Source organism: Ursus maritimus, unplaced genomic scaffold (genome assembly GCF_017311325.1).
Source record: "Ursus maritimus isolate PB19 unplaced genomic scaffold, ASM1731132v1 scaffold_8, whole genome shotgun sequence".
Classification (NCBI taxonomy): Eukaryota; Metazoa; Chordata; class Mammalia; order Carnivora; family Ursidae; genus Ursus; species Ursus maritimus.
The window spans coordinates 45,433,467-45,457,335 of NW_024426996.1; the positions used below are offsets into that span (position 1 = coordinate 45,433,467).

Consider the following 23,869-nt stretch of genomic DNA (forward strand, 5'->3'; position numbering starts at 1 on the left):
AGCTCTGCTCCCCTTGGGCATGCTATTCTGAGGACCCACGGCCTGGGCACCCACCAACCTATGACAGATGGCCAGCCTTCCTCTTTGAGCACTGCCCACAATTTGGGAGCCCACACCTCAAGCACCAGATAGGTGAGGGGTCTTCACGGACCCCTGTACAGCTGCCAGAAAGCTGCCAGAAAGAGGACCCAGGAAACCAAAGACTGCTGCCTGTCTCACTCCCCTCTGGAATCCTCCACTGAGGACAGACCAGTTCCTGGCCTCTAGCCGCTGCTCCCTCCCTGCTGCTCCTTTGGCCAACAGAGTAGCTTTCTCATGGGTAGGTGGAAAACACAGACTGCAGAAATTCTCAAAGCATCTTATTTTTCTAGCAAACATATTTTCCAGACCTGGAGGTCCTGGAGCTTCCATGGAACATTCCGGATCTAACCTTTCCACTCCCTTCCCCTCTGGAACCATCGGGCCCCACATGCTCATGTCTCTACCTGCAGAGGAGACCAAGTCCTTCTCTGCAGGGTGGGGGTTTGCTCCCTCACTCATTCCAAGGCCTCCTAGGGCTCCCAGAAAGTAAACTCCCTGGACTGGCCATCCAACCCCAGGGTGGCAGGGCTGGGAAGAGCAGCCTGGAGAAGCAGACACTTCCTAGCTTTCAGTATGCATGCCCACTCCTCTCTGAAGTAACACTCCTGTGTGGAAAGATGAAATTATTTTTCTCTTTTTGGTGTTGGTTAAAAGGGAACACAAAACATTTAAATAAAACTTTTTAAAAAACCCAACCTTTCTTAATATTTCTGGCAATAAAAAAAAAGAAAGAAAATTATAGGTATAATTTGAACATGGGTTTACTTATAGAAACTGGTACACCCTTATATAGTTCAATATTAAGAGATTACTGATATGAGCACTTGGAAAGCATGGACCCAGAGAGGGAAGCAAACTCAACGACATGGATGGATCTGAGGATGTTATGCTAAGCAAAGTGTCATTCAGAGAAAGATAAATACCACATGATTTCACTCATGTGGAATTTAAGAAACAAAACCAATGAGCAAAGGGCAATAAAAGAGACAGAAAGGCAAACCAAGACACAGACTCTTAGCTAGAGGGAACAAACTGATGGTTATCAGAGAGGAGGGGGAGGAGGGATGGGGGAAATGGGTGACGGGCAGCAGGTGTTGTATGGAAATAATGAATCACTCTGTTGTACGCTTGAAACAAATATTACACTGTAGGTTAACTAGTTGGAATAAAAACTAAAAAAAAGAATGAGGTCCCAGTTCATGTCTGAAGAACTTTATATCATTCTAACTGCCAGAGTGATACATCACACAGTCCTAGAGTATAGAACTGCATAGATTCTTCCTGCATTAAATTACAATTTATCTTGGTAATGGAGGCAAAACAGAGGAATCAGAGCACCAGTTATGAGGAGCACAACTTAGAAAGTAGCTGGGGCACCAGCTGGGCTGGACTCCAAAACAACTACTGGCTGGAGATGACTACAAGAGGGTCAGCAGTACACAAACAATTAAGTAAACTTAGCAAAAACCAGAGAGAGAGTGTAAGCACAAGCAGGGGGAGGGGCAGGCAGAAGGAGAAGCAGGCTCCCTGCCAAGCAAGGAACCCCATGTGGGGCTTGATTCCAGGGTCCTGGGACCATCACTTGAGCTGAAGGCAGATGCTAAAGGACTGATCCACTGAGGCATCCCAAAACAAAACACTCTTAAACAAAAGTATATGTAGAAATACAAAAGTCATAAACATGTTTATTATGGACTGGAAATGAAGGATTTTCCCAGCAATCAAATTTTGTTCCATTCATTTAAGTGGATCGGCCATGTATCAAGTGTGTGTGTAGGGGGGTGAGGGGGGTATAGTTAATAATCTGCGTGAAAATGGTGAGGGCCGACTTTTAAGTCTTTTTTTACTTTATCTTATCACTCATTTTTGATAATAAACTCCTCAGGTATATAACTTGTGTTTAAACATTCTAGATATATTGAGAAAGCTGGCGCCCACACAGAGATTTTTCTTCAAGAATTTCTTACATTGCAAGGAACACGTTTTTTCAGTATCTCATGCAATTGGTGTAAATGTTCAACTGGTTTCTCTCCCTCTCTCTCTCTGTCATTCTCTCTCTTTTTTATCCCTGCTGCTTCTAGATTCAAGGAGATAATGCCTTAGGCATAGCTTCTACATATCAAAGAAACGCTGTTTATTCCTTTTACTATATTAACAGGAATTAGTCATTCCTTGCCAAGTACATTAAGTTAAGGAATTAATGAAACAGCAAAAGCATGGGAAAAAAATATATATATATAGGGAAAAAAATTATATATATATACTTTTGTATCTGGATAATTGACCTGAATATGCTAATGGAGGGAAGACAAAGAGTTTTTGTTTTCTTGGCTGTGATGAATTAAAGTACTTGAAGAAATGCATTTATATTTAACGATTTTATTTGCTTGGTTTGTACAATATTTTAAGGCTTGTTTCCATGGATTTAATTTTTTTATTTCTGCATATTATGTTAATTTTCTTGGCATTAGATACTCTAAAATCTATTTCTTTTTGCAAGCTTCATCTTAAAACAGCCATAAAATTTAGGTACTTTTTGATTTAACACTAGCAGAGATAAAATTAAAAATTTTAAATGGATGAGTGTTATTTTCATCTCTATGCTTCTTTGATCCAGTATGTTCATTTACCCCATAAATAGGAAGTTAAAGTTCCAAGATTAGGAAATTAATTTAACCTCTGAATCTCTAAAACTTATTAAAATAATTTTATTATTTATTGATGTAAACAAATAATTTTAATTTTTATTTTGTGGTTTTGTTTGTCTTACATTTATTTGCTACCTGTATTGTGACAGTTGGTGCACTGGCTGCTAAGTTATAAAAGATACGACCTCCTTCCTTCAGAGAAGCATAACACCTAATAGGGAAGATGGCTAAAAAATGCAAATCAGATCAAAACAGCAGGGGAAATGCCAGGAAGAATGCCATGTATGAACCCATATTTGTTTTAAGTTACAAATGGTGACCCTATGCTTTTTTTTTCTTCTGATTTTGATTCAGTAATTCATGTCAGGGTCTTGGAATTAGAATGCTGAAATGCTCTTCAAAGACTTCTGGTCAACCAAGTTTGGCGGCCATTGCCTGAAGCCATTTTCAATAACCAATTTAGTGGAAATTAAGTGGGATTAAATGAAAGTAACAAAAACACCTATAGCTCAGAAGTATTTTTATGAGGAAAGGTCACTGAAGGACATCATGTCCATTTAGTCTTTATCCTTGTTTATGTTTAAAACATCTTTAAAATTAATTTCTAACATTTTATAACATTCTCATGATCAACAATGTTCTCATGATCACTGGGCTTTAGAGCTCAGGATGATCATAGTAATGATCTTGCCTAGTGCCTTCATTTTTCCAGTGAGACAGAATAAGTGACTTGATCAGCATTATATTCTAGAATGTCACAGATTTGGAACTATAGTACGATTTCCAGATTCCATCCAACCAGTGTTTTTCACACTACATCACAACTCACTACAATACTCTCTTTCAATGTATCGGTAATCATTTTGTTGATTATCTGACATGTATTTAAAATTGTTCATATAATTAGAAGACAATGCCTTATCTCTTATTCAATGTGTTATTTTTATATTTTTTAGTGAAAAGGATTTTAACAAAATATTAAAGTTTTAGGTCTTAGGTTGGCAGTGAATCTGAACTAACATCAATTGCTCTGCAATTTAATTAAAATGTGAAGGAGAAAAAAACTTGTTGAAATGTCTTGACATTTGATGTTTTGCTATTATGGAAATTATGACAAATTTCTATGATGGAAATTCTGCAAATTGTGTGCTAAACCTTGGATTTTCTCATAAGACCACTAAGCTTTGTGATATGCACAATTATATCCAAGCTACTGAGTTAAACACTGAAAGTCAGTGCTTCTAAAGCAGTACAAACAATGCCATTCAAACAGCAGACTGACTGTCAGAAAATTCATTTTCTGCATTAAGAATATGGACAATAGAAAGAATCTACAAGGTGGTAATTAGTATAAATAATTTAAAACACGAGACATGCAGATTCTCTCTAAATATATCATTTCCAAATATAATGTTCCATCTTGCTTAGATAGAAAGACAAATTTTAACAGCAAGAAATGTTTTTTCAGTCTTATTGAGGTAAAATTGACAAATAAAAATTGTATATATTTAAGGTGTATCACTTGATGTTTTGATATACATACACCTTCAGAAGTGATTACCATAATCGAGCTAATTAACATATCCTTCACCTCACATAGTTACCTTTTCTCTTTTTCTTTGTGTGTGTGTATACGTGCGCACGCGCGTGTGTATGTGTGTGTGTGTGTGTGTGTGTGTGTGTGTGTGTGTGGTGAGAGCTCTTAAGATCTATCCTTTTTTTTTTTTTTTTTAGATTTTATTCATTTATTTATTTGGTGGGGGAGAGAATCTGAAGCAGGATCCACTCTGAATAAGGAGCCCAATGTGGGGCTTGATCCCACAACTGCAAGAACATGACCTGAGCTGAACCAAGAGTCAGATGCTTAACCGACTGAGCCACCTAGGCATTCTGAGATCTATCCTTTTAACAAATTTCAAGTATACAAATATTGAGGAATATATTTTTAATACAGTGTAACTTCAGATGCAGGAATACTTGTCACATTCAGACCACAGAGCAAAGAATCTAGCTATCTAGCACTGAACCAATCAATGGAAAATGTTGCCCATGTAGATAGAACACAGATGGTTCATCGGTGATAGGGCTTCTCTAGAAAGCAGTCTTCACTTGAGTATCAATCATCTGTTGCAGAGAATTCTTTACCATGCTTTTAATAGTAACCATGAATATTATTTCTTTCCAGATGTCATGCTGTGTATTTATAGGTTCCCCATTTAGAATGTAATCTTCTCTAATATATTACAGAGGTAACAGTATTTGACCTGTATTTGTATAACTCTAGTTTAGATCATAGACCTGTAACTATGAACTTAGTTTAGATCATAGGTGTGTGTAACTATGAACTCAGCCATGAATTTATGAAATTTTGGCTAATTCTTGAAGATTAATTCAAATGCATTATAGATGGCAGGGATTAAAATATATGTATAGTCCATTTATCCCATAAACAACTATTTATTGTCTTTTATATGCCAGACCCTATTTTTAAGAGTTGAGGTTACAGGTCTGATTCTGCTTTTTGTTTGTTTATTCATTTGTTCTGTTTTTTAGATTCCACATGTAAGTGAAATCATATGGTATTTGTCTTTCTCTGTCTGGCTTATTTCACTTAGCATACTTCTAGGTCCATCCATATTGTCACAAATGGCAAGATTTCATCCTTTTTATGAGTAACATTCCATAGTGTGTTGTGTGATATACACACATATCTCACATCTTCTTTATCCATTCATCTATCAATGGATACTTGAGCTGCTTCTATATCTTGGCTATTGTAAATAATGCTGCAATAAATGTAGGGGTGCACATATTTTTTCAAATTAGTGTTTTTGGTTGTTTTGTTTTGCTTTGTTTTTTTTTTTTTAGTAAATACCCAGTAGTGGAATTATTGGATCATACTGTATTTCTATTTTTAATTTTTTGAGGAAGTGCCATAACATTTCTTCAGCGGCTATAGAAATTCCCACCAATAGTGCACAAGGGTTGCCAGAGGGGAGGGATGTAGAAATGGGTAAAGGGCGCAATGGGAGATTGTCTTCCAACTATGGGATGAATAAGATATAGGAATACAAGGTACAGCATAGGGAATATAGTCCACAGTATTGTAATAGTGTTGTGTGGTGACAGAAGGTAGCTACTCTTGAGGTGATTTGAGTATAACACATAGAGTTGTTGAATCACTATGTTATATGCTTGAAACTAATGTAACATCGTGTGTCAGTTATACTCAATTAAAAAAATAAATAATAAAAGAAGAATGCTTGATTAAAAAAAGTTCAGATTATAGTATTGAATAATCAATACAATAATTTTCCCTTATGGAGCTTACATTCTAGTTGGTAGGCACTATAAAATAAGTAAATATATAATATATGAAGTGTTAATGAATGAAATAAAGAGAAATGAGGGAAAGCACATGATAGGAAGGGTCAGGATGGTGGTGATGTTTTAGCGTATGTAGTAGCAAAGCATCACTCATTAGGTGACATTTGAATAGAAATCAGCAGTGTTAAAGGAGAAAGTCAGGCAGACACCTGGAGAGTGATTTGCCAGAGGAAATAGCAGGAGCAAAGTCTCTGAGATAAGAATGTGCATGGAACAGCAACAAGAACAGTAATGTTCGTAATAAAATTAACAAGGGTTAAAGAGGTAGGAGAAGCTGGTTTAATTAGGGTTCAAATCATCTGGAGTCCTTAATACATTGAAAGGATATTGGGTTTTTTTGTCTGAATGAATATGAGAATGTGATAGAACAGTGTTGATTAGTGGAGTGATAAGATATGACTTAATATTTTCAGTGAGACTGTTATCCTTCTGAGTGAAGAATTAACTATAGGAAGTCAATTGTGGAAGCAGGGAAACTAGTTACAAGTAATTGGAATAAACAAAGAAAAAGTTGATGATGGTGAAACAAATGAGAATTTATCAGAATCTGTAAGTAACTTGAAAGTGGTGAGGCCAAGATATTTTGAAGACCAGATGTGGAATTAAGAGAAAAAGAGGAATCAAGAATGACTCCAAGATTTTTTTCACCAAAAACTTGGAAGGATAAAGTTGTTATTTAATGAGATCAAGAGTTCTGTTTTGAAATTTTAAGGTTGAGGTGTCTATTAGCTATCCAAATGAAAACTTTAAGGAGGCAGTTACACACCCAAGTTGGGATTTCAGGGGAAGTATTTGCACTTGGAATATAGCTTTTGCATTCTTCAGGCTCTATACATGATACTTAGTCATAAGATTGGATGAGATTATCTTGGGAGTGAAGAGAAGGGAACTGAGTGTTATTAAACGGGAGCACTGCTTTGCCAAGGCACGTGAAAGATGCAGGGGAACTAGCAAAGGACACTGAGAAGGAGTGGACACTGAGGGAGAAGGAAAACAAGACTCAGTTGGTATCCCAAGTTTTGAGTGGGCCAAATATTTCATGAAACAGAAATTGATTAACTGATTCAAATTCTGCAAATGAGCTAATAATATGAATATTTGTAGCTTTCCAGAAGCTAGAGAATTTTTATGACTTAGAATCTTGGTATTGGAACTGGCTGTCTCTATACATGAAGAAATTTCCTCAAAAATAAAACTATGTCCATAAAATGTTCATGTCTTCCGGAGGAGGCATTACATGGCTGTGTCTTATAATCTTTGTAAATTGGAATGTTTGCAAAGGCCCTGTTACCCCCTTTTTAAAATGAGAAGTCTTTCCTTCATTATTATAACTATAATATTATAGAATGCTTACTATGTGTGAAATCATTGTTTTAAGAAATATACATTAAATATAAGCAAGAACCTTATGTACTATAGACTTGAGAAATTTACTCAAGGTCACCTGAAAATTGTTATAGTCAGAATTCAAACCCCAGAAGTCTTCCCAATAATAGTATTCACCCCTAATCACTACACTAGACTGTCCCCCTTTAAATGCAGTCTCACCTCATGGGCTCAGAATAGTCCAACTACCCATACTGAGAAGAATTTGGATTTATCTTGACTATATGTCAGCTTCTTCACTTGGGTGCTTTTCTCCAGCCATTTATATTTCTGTCTTTGTGCTTGATGCAGTGCTATGGTGAATCTAGAAAGCCTTTCTTTTGCCTTCCAGATTGTCTTTGTTTCTCACTTCAGCTCCCTCTGTTGCAGATGCCACACAATTCATGTGCATATCCATTCCTCTTTTATATCCATCTCAGAAAAGCGGGGTGATAGTAAACATCCTTTTGATGCCTGTGCATTTGGGAAGTTCCTAGAATTTTTTCAAGAAATTGTCCTTCCCAGTGATATTTGGTATCAATAGGCCATAATTTTGATGAAACTTCTCAAGGCACGCATAAATGTGGAAGGTTAAATTCACAAATTTATAAATGCTTAGAAGACCTTATTGTTTAAAATTTCAAGATCTGAAGTAACAGATTTTCATGGTAAACTGATAGAAAGAGATATTATTGACATGTCCAAGATTTTTCTCATCCTAGCAGTAGATGCCCTGGAAGAGGACAGCCACACCTCTTATTCTCCTATGAATGGTACAGGGAATAGGCAATATTGTATGTTTGATCCCATACAGTAATCTTAAGGCAGGTAACATCCTGGAATTACTTTGCAAAACATATGACATAAAAAAACATAAATTGTATGACTTAATTTGGGAGTCTTCCAGTTGAAAAATAGAATTCCAAATTTTATTACCTTTAGGCAAAGCCAAAGTTGAATCCGAGAACTTCTTAACAAGCGGATATCTGTATGGGGAAAAAAATGGTAATCTATATGTTCTGGAGCATATTTGATGATTGAAAGGACCAAAAAATCTCCTACTTTTATCCCTCTGTAGGCATTCTGAATCCACTGACAAATAGGCATAGAAGACAGGCAAACAAACCTTTCTAATTAGTAATTGAAGTGGGGATGTAGAATAGGGTTAGGGATGTGGACCCATAGCTTTGCCAGCACTCCTGTGCACCTGCTGACTCCAACTTTCCATTAAGACTTTGAGAAAGTTTATTTGAATCAAGTTTGGAGTTCAGAGAATGAAAAAGAGACAAAATTTATTAAGAAATGATTTTTTTATATATTACATTTAGCCAATTGAGAAATATGGAACAGACTTCTCTGAGAGGTAGAGTAAGTAAGAGATGGGACAAAATGAAGAGTATAGATTTACATAGAAACATGAGCTGGGGAAATATGATTCTTCCTACCACAAAAATTAGTCATTTTAATTTGTCTAGCAAAAACACAGATGCATAATTTTTTAAGGCTTCCTGAATCAATGTATGGCCATTCCTACTGTTATAGCTCTGTAATGGTCTATTTTATGTGTCCACTTGGCTAAGCTGTGGTACCCAGGTATTTGTCTAGATGTTGCTGTAAAGACATTTTTTAGATGTGAGAATTAGCAGACTTTGGGTAAATCAGCTCATCCTTTATAAGGTGGATGGGCTTCATTCAATCAGGTAAGGCTTTATGAGAAAAGACTGAGGTCCCTCATGGAAGAAGAGTTTCTGCCACCAGTCTGGCCTCTGACTCAAGACTGAAACATCGATTCTTCTCTGTTCTTCAGTCTGCTGGCCTGCCCTCCAAGATTTTGCCTTTGAGGTCCCCACAATTTCCTGAGTCAAACTTTAAGATAAATCTATCTACTCTGTCTGTCTGTCTGTCGATCCATCCATCCATCCACCCATCCATCCATCTTATGGCTTCTGTTTCTCTGGAGAACCCTGACTGAAACAGGTTCATAAGGATTGTTCCCACCCCAGATTTTAGGTTACTTATTATATACATCTAGAATCTAACTCTATCTTCTCTAGTATATTTTAAACTTTTTAAGGGCTGGAAATTTTTTTTATTTGTATCCTTTGTAGGGTTTAGCTTTCTGTGATTATTTAAGTTTGATGTTTTATCTTTGAAATTGTATATTGAATATTATAGAATAAATATCTAATAGGAAATGTATGATTAAGTATGGTGCATAAAATTAACACATGAAGTATTAGGACTTTCAGTTCATGATACTCAGTTCAGCAATGCATGGAGATGGAGCTGTGTCTAGGTTCCAGAGTCAATTATTGGTAATTGGTAATTTTAGATAATTGTTTTCAAAAACTCTTCCAGATATAGAATTTTTTGTATATCTGAGGAATGCACATTCCCTGGTGGACAGAAAATACATGACATTTTTCATTATATGACTTACAGTCTTTTTTCCCATTATGCTCTACATTTTACTACCTTTACTTCCTCCCCACTTTTATTATTTGACCCCAGCATGTATCTGAATTTCACATATGCTTCGGGGCTCAGGCTAAATACAACTTCTGTCATATAGTCTTCCTTAAGCTTCTCTAGATGAAAATAACCTCTACTATTTCCATTTCTCTTCAACTGTACCTTTCCTAAGTTTTATTAATTTCTAATTTGTATTTTATGTATAGTATATTCATAACAGGTAGGATCCATTTTCATCTTTGTAAACTCAGAACAACATAGAAGTAACTTAAACACTGAAAAATGTTTGTTGAAAAGTTAATTGATGAGTGCACACGATTTTACGTTCTTTTAGCAATTTACACTTAGAGACAAAAAAGTAAGAGCCCAAAAGTTTGGTAACTGAACCCAAGATTCATGTCTACTTTTTAAATATCTCTCAGTGTTTTTCTAGATTGATTCAATGGTTTATCCTGACATATCATCTTTGCTCCTTATCTCTTTTTCTATTTGAAAAATAGAATAACACCAAGATTTTACTTACCATATTGTGATAGTATCAAGAACTGGTGCTTTTATAATAACTGAGCAAAGTGGAGCAGCTACCTATGCACTTTTACCACTCAAGCGATTTGTACTGTGGATTAGCTATGCCTGCACCCTTTCTCTACACGTCCATGGCCTTAGTATCTAATGTACTGTAAACCATTATTTGGCCCAGCATGCTATTTCGGCCACAGGAATAGCTAGTTTAGGGAGAGATTAATGACAAGGTGTGAAGACCAGATCAGGATCAAACAAACTTCATGATGCAATTATGCACCTATATTAATTACTTAGGTAGGTCTGCATTTTGTGTGAAGTTTCTTCCATCAGTAGAAAGACAATAATGTTGAATGAACTAGTTCTATTAAATGTGAGACACAGTGCATTATTGCAAGTCTGACCATGTTGTAAGAAGACTATGGGACACACACTTCCATCAACTATGTTTTGATTTGATTGAGTTAGAAGTCAAGATGACTCACTTCTTCACTTTTATTCACTAATGCTGTTTTCTCAGCTAACTTGCAAGAAAAGTGTCATAATGTACATTGGAAATTGACTGTTAAATGCACTGTTCCTTCCTTATTTCAAAATGCTTATACTGGAAGCTATTGTACTTGTCCTGAGTGAATGGACATTCCTTTTCATGTTTCTTTTGCATATTTCTTATGCAGATAATTAAAACCTCTAAATAAGAGCATGAAGAACAATAACACCAATTTGATCATTTTCTGGAAGTTATACTAATATAAATGAGTAAACAAAATTGGAACTTTGGATTACATATAAAATAGCGCAGCAAACTTTAATGACCTTCTTATCTTAGTGAAGCACTTATTAAGGATTAGCAATTTAAAAGAGCTTGGAAGTATTAGCATCTGCAAAGGGTTTAGGAAGGTTGGATTATCAAGACACATGCTCTATATCTTTCTCTTCTTGGTCCTAGATTGAGGGAATAATTATGGGTAGAAAAATTTTCCCATTTCCCCTAAGACTTTCTGCTCAGAGAGCTTACTCTTAAGAAATCATAACTCTTGGGGCGCCTGGGTGGCTCAGCCGTTAAGCGTCTGCCTTTGGCTCAGGTCATGATCCCAGGATCCTGGGATCAAGCCCCACATCAGGCTCCCTGCTCCGCAGGAAGCCTGCTTCTCCCTTTCACACTCCCCTTGCTTGTGTTCCCTCTCTCGGTGTCTCTGTCAAATAAATAAGTAAAATCTTAAAAAAAAAAAAAAGAAAAAAAGAAAAGAAATCATAACTCTTTCAATGGAGATTAACACTTTATCAATAGGTATTCTAAAAAAGATCCTGTCAGCTGCTAAGCCGGATTCAAAGCTGCTTGCTAAATCCCACCTCTATACATTGTTAGTTCTCTCTCAAGTGCAGTCTTTAATGCCCTATTAGTTAGGAACACTGCAGCCAAGTGTCATCAGGTAGCATGATGGTCTCTTTACCAACCAATGTTGGATCTTTGACAAGCCATAATCCTGGCAGGTATGTAAGCCTCATCCTTTATCTTAAGAAGTTTCTACTGTTTGATTCCATACAAAAGTACAAAGTAATTCTGCCACATAATGTTATTAAATACTCTTTTTTAGGATCCACCGTAGAATGAGTATAAGGCTTCCTTCTATTTGCACTTACTATTAAAACCAGAAACTATGTCATTAACACAGGTTACACTGCTAGACTCTGAATGGTTAATTATTTGTGTCAGTTGAAGGGTTTGTTTAGATAAATCATAATTTATTCCAAAGAAAAGACATCTGGCCTAAGAAGCAGGAGGTCAGAATAAGGGTTCAAGATAACTGTTTTAAAGCCATCCAAGGATTTTCCACAAGATTAAGGGAGAAAGTACACCAGTGATATATTATATGAAGGCCCATTGGCCCACCTAAATGCATGCCTAATCCATTAATATTACTAAATAAGATGATTAAGCATCTACAGAATAAATATATTCATTATTATGAGTTATGAGATATATTTTGCATTATGACTCAGCTTGAGTTATGAACAGTACATCGGCAAGTTGGTGGCTACGGAATGTATAGAGCTTACCTGGTTGCAAAAGTACCTTCAGCCTCTATTCCACTGCACAATTTGATTCTGTGCCATTCCAAACAAAGTTGGAAAAAACTAAATTTTAGTCATGTCTCTCTCTAAATTACTCTGGCAAACTCACGGCGATCAAGACTACGTCGGGAGGGGATCATGATGCAAGTGTGTTTGTGCTTAAGGACTTCATGTCTTCACTTCCATGCAAAACAGTGACACACAGTACAGGCTAACTATATGGATAGATTATTGAATGATCACATATTACATTATAATATGGACAAATTATTCATAGTAGTTTATCTAGTAGTTTATCTATTTATATTGCTTAATCCCTTCAGAAAGCACACCTCATACTCAACTGCATAATGTCTAGGCCTTTGTTGGATTTTAAATAATTATTAATACGTGTGTGCCTTTTCCAAATTGCAACACTGTTCATCCGAAATAGATAAGATGATGGTGTTTAAGGATACAAACTTATAATTAGTATTTACTACTTATAAGTAGTAAATAAGCCATAGAGATCTAGTGCATAGTATAATGAATATAGACAGTAATGTAGCATAATTATGTAATCTGATAGATATTGCTACAATGTCAGATTATAGTATATAAATGTATCAAAGTAACTTTATGTATGCTGTATGTTGTACATCTTAAAATTATATAATGGTACATGTCAAATTTATTCAATAAATAAAAAGTAAAAAAAAAAAACCCAAAATACATAAAAGAAGGTTTTCCTTTCTAGTCTATATTCCTTCTCTATTCCGTTTCCTCTATATTCTAGTCAAGTAAATTATAATTATAAATATTTTGCCTGGAAACTAGGATTTGATATAACTTCTCTATTAACAAGTTGACTCCAGTCTGTTTATTATTCTCCTTACCTTTTTTCAAATCTTCATTCATTTGTTAAACTCCCAATACACTTCCATTTCTTATACTAAATATGTCCATTCAGGTAAATTGGCCAATTGCTGGCATTAAATCAGGAGTGAGCAACCAATCTCTCCCACCACAAGTAACTCATATAATACCTCATATTTTTCAATTTACTCTTTTATTTCTCTCTTAATATCAAAGTTATACCCACACATATATATAATCACTTTCCTCAATAGCATTGATAATTACTGCATTCTTTAATTCTTTAATTTTATTAAATCAATTTTAATGCTTATAATATGGCAGGCATTTTGTCAGGATACAAAGTTAAATAATACCTAATCACTTCCTCGAAGTTTCTCTCATAACCATGCATTTTCTTAGTTACAGGCACTTGCTGATAATGGGCACAACCTGTGCTCTAATCCTAGCACCCATCAGGCTCCACCAGGACCACCATTACATGTGGTTGTTGTGGATGTGGATTTGGGATTCAGCCTGTGGTGACTCAATCTCCTTATCATCTGCTTATTCACCTCTGTGATGTGGGGAGAATTATTTTACTTCTGTATTGCTCAATAAATGTGATTTAAAAATAAAGATTATAGCAGTACCTATTTCACGGGGTTGCAATAAAGCTTTAATGACAGGATACATTCAAAACCCAATGTAGTGCTTGGCATGTTATACCTGCTTAATAGGGGTATTTGCATGTGTGATTGCTTTGAAACATTTGAAAACGGTGGATCTACATAATTGTAATTAATTTTTTGAACAAAAGACAATATAAGGTCTTTTAGATAATTTGGTGAGTATTTGCATCTTGATTTTTTTGTACTATTTGTGATTTTTTTTAACTTCAGCCACATGTAAATATTACAAAAATTAATATAATTGTTAACATTAAGATAATTTGCTTTTATATTAAATGACTCTATCTTACATATTACAAAATCTTGAGTAAAATTTACAAAACAATTATAAAGCCACACTGGGAAGCAGTTATTACTAGAAATTTTGGATTTTATTTTACATGATTTCAGGTAAACAATTAAAGAGGAAGGTTAAGATAATGGCATAGTTTTTTATTTGAAAGGACTGAGTTTAAGGGCTATTTACTTACAGAAACTTTATAATATAAAAATGTAAACATCTGAAGGAAACATCTAAATAGTGACTTTACTATTATAGGTTGTTACCCTTCTTTCTATCTTTCAGGAATACACAATAGATATAATTTTTGCCCAAACCTGGTTTGACAGTCGTTTAAAATTCAACAGTACCATGAAAGTGCTTATGCTTAACAGTAATATGGTAGGAAAAATTTGGATTCCTGACACGTTCTTCAGAAACTCAAGAAAATCTGATGCACATTGGATAACAACTCCTAATCGTCTGCTTCGAATTTGGAATGATGGACGAGTTTTATATACTCTAAGGTAAAACTATTTTAAAAAATGTAGCTGTTCTAATTTATTTTCCATACTAATACTTAATCAACTCACAAATTTTCTTTTTTCAGTTTTACAAAGAAAGAAATATAGAGTTCCTTTCATATACTAAAATGGTGGAATATTTCGGAAATTTTCTTTTTTAAGTTCAGAGTAACTGGTATACGAAAGGGACTAAAAGCAAAGAAAAAAAAAAAACCTCTTGATATCCCCCTCCTCTGAAATGGAAGATGGTGTGGTGTGACCATTATGTGTTTAAACTCATAATGCAAATGGCTGACTGAGATTTTCTCTAGGAGCCAATCCTGCTATATAATTCAATAATGTACCAAAACATCCTTAAGAAGGATTAAATGAAGATTCAAGTTTATTTAATTCATTGTCTTGAACATAACATATCAAGAGTCATACCAATCTTATTAAGAATCATCCTTAATGGAAAGAAATTCATGAAAATTTAAGAGAAAACAATCACCATGCTTAACCATATATACTCTGTTAGTTGTGTGTGTGTGTGTGTTTTGATCCTGAAGTGTAAATTTTTAACTGTAAACAAATTATACTGAATTGTACAGTGACAGCTTTGTTGGCTGGAGAGGAAAATGTTAGAATTTTCTTACTCACTTGTGAATGCTATATTACCACTTAAAACTTTGAGACATTACAATTATTATTATTTTCTAATATATCACTATCTGTTCTTGTAGGCCAAAATCATTCTTAAAAATTAGACAAAGGATTTTTAATGCTTGAAATTATTTCTTATTATTTAATATTTATTTTTTCATTTAAATAGATTGACAATTAATGCAGAATGTTATCTTCAGCTTCATAACTTTCCAATGGATGAACATTCCTGTCCACTGGAATTTTCAAGCTGTAAGTGACAAAATATGTGATAATTTCAAGAATTTTAGCTTCAGACTCTGTTTATTTAAAAGTGTAAAATAAAACGAGAGAAACTATAATTTATATAATTTTCAGAAGTGTGGATTATGTTCATCTCTCAGACAAAATAATTACAAATGTTGTACTTTTCTTGCTTTTAAATTAAAAAGTGACAATAAATGCATAGTAAGTGTATGTTTTTAATTATATCAGTGCTTACAAATTTTGGGTTTATCCAAGTGCCTTTTTCCTATTTTGATTAAATAAAGTAGTCCTGAAGATAGGTTTGTGTTCAAATGTTTTAACAGTGCCATGAATAAAATATTGATTCAAATTTTATTCATCTCCCTGAGGCAAGATTTAACTTTATTACATTGGATTTTAAAGTATGTTTCAAAGATTGGTTTGGTGAATAATATTTACTACATGAATAGCAAATCTTTGAGAAGACTTTAATGAATTAGAAAAGCCAAGGTAGAAATAGGCTTATTTTATACAAAAGAAACATGGAAACACAGAGAAATGATTAGAGCTAAATAATTTGAATATAAAAACTATTTTGTTCCAAGAAAATAATTATTTTCTATATGAATATCAATTTTATTTCATATTTATTAACATGTTTACATATATTTTTATAAAAACATTTTTCTAGGTAATATATAATGAACAAGTCTTGAAAACATGTAAAATGAGTTTTAAAAATGTTATTGCCTATATCCACAAATCGTGTGCTCTTTTCCTTCTATTGAAACCTGACTTTTTTATATATCACATTCTAAAGTTTATTCACTGTAGATTTTATGTATTCACAGGTATTATCCTGCTTCTTCACTTACAAAATTCCCAAATATCTCTTGTTGCTTTTATTAATGATTTTGACTTTTCTTAATGATCTTTGTCTCATTAAAATGTCCTTTTAAATTTATAATCTATCTCACTGCTTTAATTTTCTAACATTAACTTCTCAATGAATAAAACAGCCAAATCATAACATAGACTTGATTAATCCAAGCACTCAAGGAATAGTTGATATGCAAATATTTGAAATGTAGCAATTATTGTACTTCCCTCCTAGACACCATGACTAAATTCTTGGTATGATATCTCTTTGGCTTTGATTGTCATTGCTGGAAATTAATAATCTGTCCCTGTGAATGCAATTGGTTATCGCTGACATAAACAATGTAATCTTAGCTAACTTTTCATGTATTCTACATGGGTCCCACAGAGAATTAAGGTTTCTGTTGGGTTTGGCCAGCAAACCCTGAGGCGGTGAATGAAAAGATTACTCCAGATACCTTAGTAGGAGAAAGGAGAGGCCTGGGGACCAGACGTTCTATCGGGGAAAGGCCCTGAGCCAAGCTTTGTCTCTACTTGTATATTGATGTCTTAGTAATATATCAGGCGCAAGAGCAAAGGAAGGAGGAAAGTGTAACTTTAATGGTCAGGATAATAATATATGGGGCAGTGTGTGATAAGAGCAAGGAGGCAAGGAGTTCGTGAAGTACGTGACTACCACAGGTGCCTGTGGTAAATTTTTCTTCAAAATTTAAACATTTACTCCTTAGATGAGAACCTTGAGACACAGTAAGAATCTGGCCATTTTCAGCCAAAAAACTTCAAAGGAGGTCCAGGGTTCCAGGCACTCCTCCTTTGCTTTTCAATTAGTCTCATCCAGGGAGGCATATACAAGTCAGAATTTGTCTATCCCGGCACTGTGAATTCCCACAGGTTTCTATACCTAATATTTCACAACAAATATATTAAAAAGATTTCAGCACATCCCCGTTTTAAAAGTCAATATCATAAAATCTAGAATAGTTAAGTAATGAGCTTACTATTTTTATTTGTGCCCACACTCCTATATTCTATATTGAAAATATTGAGAATATTACTATATTCTAGGGCAATGATAATGATAATTTAAAAAATTACAAAATATGGAAAAGTAGGATGGTTAGAGCCCTATAGAACAAGAAAGTAGACATGAAAAAATAAAAGAGAGAACAGATTTTTAATAGGTTGATGGAAAAATGAGCTATTTCATTGAATGACAGATGAGGAGATCCTGGTACAAAGTGATAAAATATTTTGGAAATTTTTTAAGTTGATAGTGAATTCTGTTCCTAGAATGTAGTAGACCAATTCTTCTGTTGAAAACAATTTAAAACTTTATGATATTAAAAATTTTCTCAAAAACATGTAAGTGAAATCACCAGGAAGGAATTAAAGCATAAAAAAATGAAGCCAGAAGGTTTATTATAGTCACTTTGATCCAAGGACATTTGCCAAACAAGGTAAATTTAAGCTTTGACTTTGCCTTGTGGATTAGAGTTCTAATAGAACATAATTTCTACACACACCTGGGTTACAAAGGCTGGACGCTTAGGGTATCATGAAGAAGCACCTCCCCCCACGTACACAAACACACACATATACATGTACACACACAACCACTAAAGTCTTAAAGAAAAGTTGCCTCTGCAATCAGCATACTAGGATGAAGTAACTCCTTGAGAGGATATAATTACAAACCCACCCTCACATGAATTTGCAGCCCAAATTTCCTTCACTTGATTACTCCCAAAAGTCCTTGTGGATTTTTCTGACATGTGGCAGAAACACAAATTTTTTTTGAAAGAATGCACCTCAATATTAAGCAACTTCCAAGATGAAAAAAGACATTTTCAACACAAATAACTAACAAAATCTAGTATTCAGGGTTTATAACTAATTCAGACCAAAAAAGAGAGAGAGAGAGAGAAAAAAAAAAAACCCATAAAGGAACAGGTGATTCAACAAGCAATTCTCCAAAGAAGAAACCTAAGAATCTAATAAACATATGAAAAAATTACTAGGTTTCATTCATAACCAGGAAAATGTGAAATAAAATATGCTTACAGACCAATAAAAATAGACTGTCTACATCAAGTTAAATGAGAATATGGATCCAAGTATATTTCCATACTCTGGCTGGTGAGAGAATTTATTGGTATACTCTTTATGAAAAGAAGATTGGCATTGTCTCATAAAGTAGAAATTATATGCAATCCATGACCCCAGCTATTCCACACTTAGGTATATATGCCAGAGAAACTTGCATATATGTATTTTGTGAGGCACGTATAGTAATGTTACTAGTAGCAATGTTACTAATGACCAACAAAAAACATTATAGGTGTCTACAACAGTAAAATAGATAAATATCAGTACATCTTTACAATGGAACAAATTTACTAAAGCTACATACATTAGCATGGATGACTATTACAAATATCAAAAGAAGTAAAATATACAGTAATGGATCTAGTATGGCAACAATCAAGAAGAATTCAAAAAGAACCTAAAATAAGCTATATGTTTCAGAAATGCATATCAGAAAATCTATAACAAAAACATAAGGGAAGGATTATCACAGAAATCAAGTTAGTGGTTACCTCTAATCGTGAGAGGGAATATGATATCGGGGTGGACACATGAGTTTTCCTAGACACGAGCATGATTCTATTTCTTGATTTAAGTGGAGTTAACTGGATATCATTATTTAATCATTATGTGATTACTTTTAAACTATACACATATATTTTATGCCATGTTTTCTATATTTGACATACCTATAATACAAAAATGAATTTCAAAGAACTTGTCTTGGAATGATGTTGGTATTGAAATAGTAACAGATTTGAATCTTGCTAATCTATTTATTTTTATTTTTATCTAGATGGGTACCCTAAAAATGAAATTGAGTATAAGTGGAAAAAACCTTCTGTAGAAGTGGCCGATCCTAAATACTGGAGATTATATCAGTTTGCATTTGTCGGGTTACGGAACTCAACTGAAATTTCTCACACAATCTCTGGTAATAAGGAACAGTGAATGATGCTAGCATCATATGACTTTGTATTTAAATCTATAGGTTGGAATCCATACTTTTATATATTTTAATAGCAAAAATAAAACTCTTTTTTCTTCCAGGGGATTATATTATCATGACCATTTTTTTTGACCTGAGCAGACGAATGGGATATTTCACTATTCAAACCTACATTCCATGTATTCTGACAGTTGTTCTTTCTTGGGTGTCTTTTTGGATCAATAAAGATGCAGTACCTGCAAGAACATCACTTGGTATGATATGAATATTATGCTATAGTATCATAGGACTGTTAAAATTTTATAGTTTATAATGTATAGTATTTTATAGTTAAATATATTAGAAGTTTATAGTTGAATATATTAGACTATTACTCTACATTACAATCAAGCAAAAATTTTAAACTACTCTAGTGCTTTATAAAATTTTAAACTACTCTAGTACTTTATAAAATGTTGAAATGAATATGACAAACAAGTAGGCAACAGAATCACAAAGAATTTAAAATTTCAGAATTTAAAAAATTTTTCCTGCTAATAAAGTTCGAATGAAACATAAATATTCAGCAGGAATTAATAAATGAAAATCACATAATCCCTGAATCTCAATTTGGTCTATATTTTTAATCACTGTTCATCAAGATTTTATTTTATTTTTTAGCTGAATCACTGATAGCCAGCATTTATTGACCTATGTGTGTTTAGAAGGCTTTGAAATCCCCTGCTCTTACAATGGTGCTAATCAACAGTGAACTTTTCTAAAGGGCAAGTCACTGAAAGGGACAAGAAACTTCTGGGCTTCTGTAATCTATAAAATGTGTAATTAGTCTATGAATATTTTGAGAGTTGCCTGTACAATAACCCTGATTAAAAGGGTAATTTGTAATTCATACTTGAAAAAATAGACTTTTGGTTTCTTTCTTTAGCAATCAATTGCAATAATCAAAATCATAAGAAAATGTGTCTAATTACTGTACATTTGTTTAAAAGAAAATAACATCCATTTATATATTGATATACAAAGACAACTTATTGATCAATTTCATTCCCAAGATCAGTGCAAGACATGAATCACACTACTGATAATTGTGTCTTAAAAAATATAAAGTTGGGACAGTCTAATTTCATGTGGTTTCTATGCTAGCTGGTGAATAACCTCATTTAGTAAATACAGTAAAATGCAAATCACATAAAAATGGCAAGATAAAACCTGACGCACCCACCTCTATACTTGGAAAACGTAGTCCCCTTGGGAGTCTAAAGAGAAATGTACATAGAGCCAGTGGATAAAATGTATTCAATACCTGAGTTTTGTTTCCTATCTAAACTATTATTATTATTTCAAATTATTTTATGTTCTAAAGTAAACAAACTATTTCAGATTCTTTGTATGCTACCATGAGTAGGACTTAAATATTACATTTTTATTTTTAAACAGTATTCTCATATTTTTCCCAAAGAGAATTTGAATGGATTATTTCTACCATGATATTTGTATGAAGCTGTTTAAAAACCATGCCATAGTGTCATCAAAGTGAATATAGCCAATTGTGGAATTGTGCTGTTACATGAATTCATATTTTTTAATATTAGCATATCAACTATAAAGATAATCCATAGCTAGATCTAACTTGAAGAATATCTCTTATAATTGTGGTCCCTATGTATTTGGAGCTCAAGATTTTTTTAAACAAGTATATGCACATAAATACATATATACATACATACGTACATACATACATGTCATTGAAGTACAATTTCCTGAGCTTATTTATTTCACGTTGTGCTTTAGCAAACATTTACCAAATGCTTTTCTGTGAAACAGGTATTGTTCTAAGTGCTTAAGTGTTAATAGTGAACGGTCGCTATAAAATCCCCATGTTCATGGCATTTATGTTTTAGTGGGGTGTGCAGGTAATGTACAAATATAAAGAGTGTATAATGTCAGTCAGTAATAAAAGCTATGGAGAGAAAGCAAAATCAATGGCAAGAGAATTGCAGGGGATGTGCGTAAATATGATGTTTGCTATTTTATCCTGTGGAGTCAGGCTATACCTCTTTGAGGAGGTAGCAGAGACCCACTGAAGCCTGGGAGCTAGCCTGGTGGATATGTGGTAGAAAGATAGGACAGACAGGGAGAACCAGTAGATCCTAAAGTGGGATCTTCTTTTCTATCATGCTTGAAGGTCATAAAAAAGACAACTATGGCTAGAACTGACTGAAAAGTGGTAGAAAATGAGATTGGAGATATGGCTAATAGTTAGATCATGTAGGTTTAGTAGGTCACTTTACAGACTTTGGATTTTATTCTCAATCTGACTTGTAGGATTTTGAGCAGGAAATATCAATGCATCTGCTAAATAACCCAAATATTTTCTTATTATCATGGATTCAAAGATATTTTAGTAAGAAATCCACTTATTTTTAAGCTAAACACTGTGATGGTATGTACTAAATTAAAGAAATAATTGTCTGAAAGCTAAGTTCTGTAGTTTTCATTGCTTTACAAATAGAAATGTAATAGTATTTTAGTAAAGTGAAATTTAATGCAGTCGTTGATATTGAAATCAAAACACACATTGTCTTTAAGGGTTTCTCTAGTAAATTGGGACTCAAGTATGGAAGGCAGGAATACATTTGGAAATCTGCCTTTGTGTGAGTGTGGCAATGTAATGACTTAGTAAGTTACCAGAAAAAAATGCATAAGGTGAGGAAGAAGAAAGATCTGTTTATTCATGGAAATCATTTAGCGCTTACCATATGCCTAGCCTTTATAGTTTTGGCTTAAAAATAATTGAAGCATTATCTCCTCCAGTGCTGTCCATGTTGCAGCAAATTTTGAGAAATCGTTCTTTTTGACAGCTGAGTAATATTCCATTGTATATAGGGACCACAACTTCTTAATCCAATCATCTGTTGAAGGGCATCTCAGCTCCTTCCACGATTTAGCTATTGTGGACAAAGCTGCTATGAACATTGGGGTGCATATGGCCCTTCTCTTCACTACATCTGTATCTTTGGGGTAAATACCCAGTAGTGCAATGGCTGGATCATAGGGTAGCTCAATTTTTAACTTTTTAAGGGACCTCCACACTGTTTTCCAAAGTGGCTGTACCAACATGCATTCCCACCAACAGTGCAAGAGGGATCCCCTTTTTCCACATCCTCTCCAACATTTGTTGTTTCCTGCCTTGTCCATTTTTGCCATTCTAACTGGCGTAAGGTGGTATCTCAAGGTGGTTTTGATTTGACTTTCCCTGATGGCTAATGATTTTGAACATTTTTTCATGTGTCTGTGAGCCATTTGTATGTCTTCATTGGAAAAGTGTCTGTTCATATCTTCTGCCCATTTTTTGATTTGATTATTTGTTTCTCGTGTATTGAGTTTGAGAGGTTATTTATAGATCTTGGATACTATTCTTTTATCTGTAGTGTCATTTGAAAATATCGTCTCCCATTCCGTGGGCTGCCTCTTAGTTTTTTTGACTGTTTCCTTGGCTGTGCAGAAGCTCTTTATCTTGATGATTCCCACAAGTTCATTTTATCTTTTGTTTCTCTTGCCTTTGGAGATGTGTCATGAAATAAGTTGCTGTGGCCGATGTCAAAGAGGTTGCAGCCTATGTTCTCCTCTAGGATTTTGATGGATTCCTGTCTCACATCGAGGTCTTTACAACCATTTGGAGTTTATCTTTGTATATGGTTTGATAGAGTGGTCAAGTTTCATTCTTTTGCATATAGCTGTCCAATTTTCCCAGCACCATTTATTGAAGAGACTGTCTTTTTTCCACTGGATGTTTTTCCTACTTTGTCAAAAATTAGTTGCCCAAAGAGCCAAGGGTCCATTTCTGGGTTCTCTGTTCTGTTCCATTGGTCTATGTGTCTGTTTTTCTGCCAGTACCATGCTGTCTTTGTGATCACAGCTTTGTAGTATAGCTTGAAATCCGGCAACATGATGCCCCGAGCTTTGTTTTTCCTTCTCAACAATTTCTTGGCAATTCAGGGCCTCTTCTGGTTCCACACAAATTTGAGGGCTGTTTGTTCCAGTTCTTTGAAAAATGTCATTGGTATTTTGATTGGGATGGCATTGAAAGTGTAGATTGCTCTGGGTAGCATAGACATTTTAACTATGTTTATTCTTCTGATCCATGAGCATGGAATATTTTTCCATCTTTTTGTGTATTCTTCAATGTCTTTCAAGAGTGATTTGTAGTTTCTAGAATATAGATCCTT

The 23,869-nt window shown here is 34.2% G+C and overlaps 1 protein-coding gene across 1 annotated transcript in view; it reads left to right on the top strand.

Moving 5' to 3' along the window:
* The window catches only part of GABRG1 (gamma-aminobutyric acid type A receptor subunit gamma1), a 74,265-nt gene that overhangs the window by 33,481 nt on the left and 16,915 nt on the right, over positions 1–23,869 (top strand). The window contains exons 4-7 of the mRNA XM_008701439.1: positions 14,643–14,863; positions 15,672–15,754; positions 19,488–19,625; positions 19,742–19,894. Of these exons, the coding sequence (XP_008699661.1) occupies positions 14,643–14,863; positions 15,672–15,754; positions 19,488–19,625; positions 19,742–19,894 (595 nt within the window). The remainder of the gene's footprint in view (positions 1–14,642; positions 14,864–15,671; positions 15,755–19,487; positions 19,626–19,741; positions 19,895–23,869) is intronic.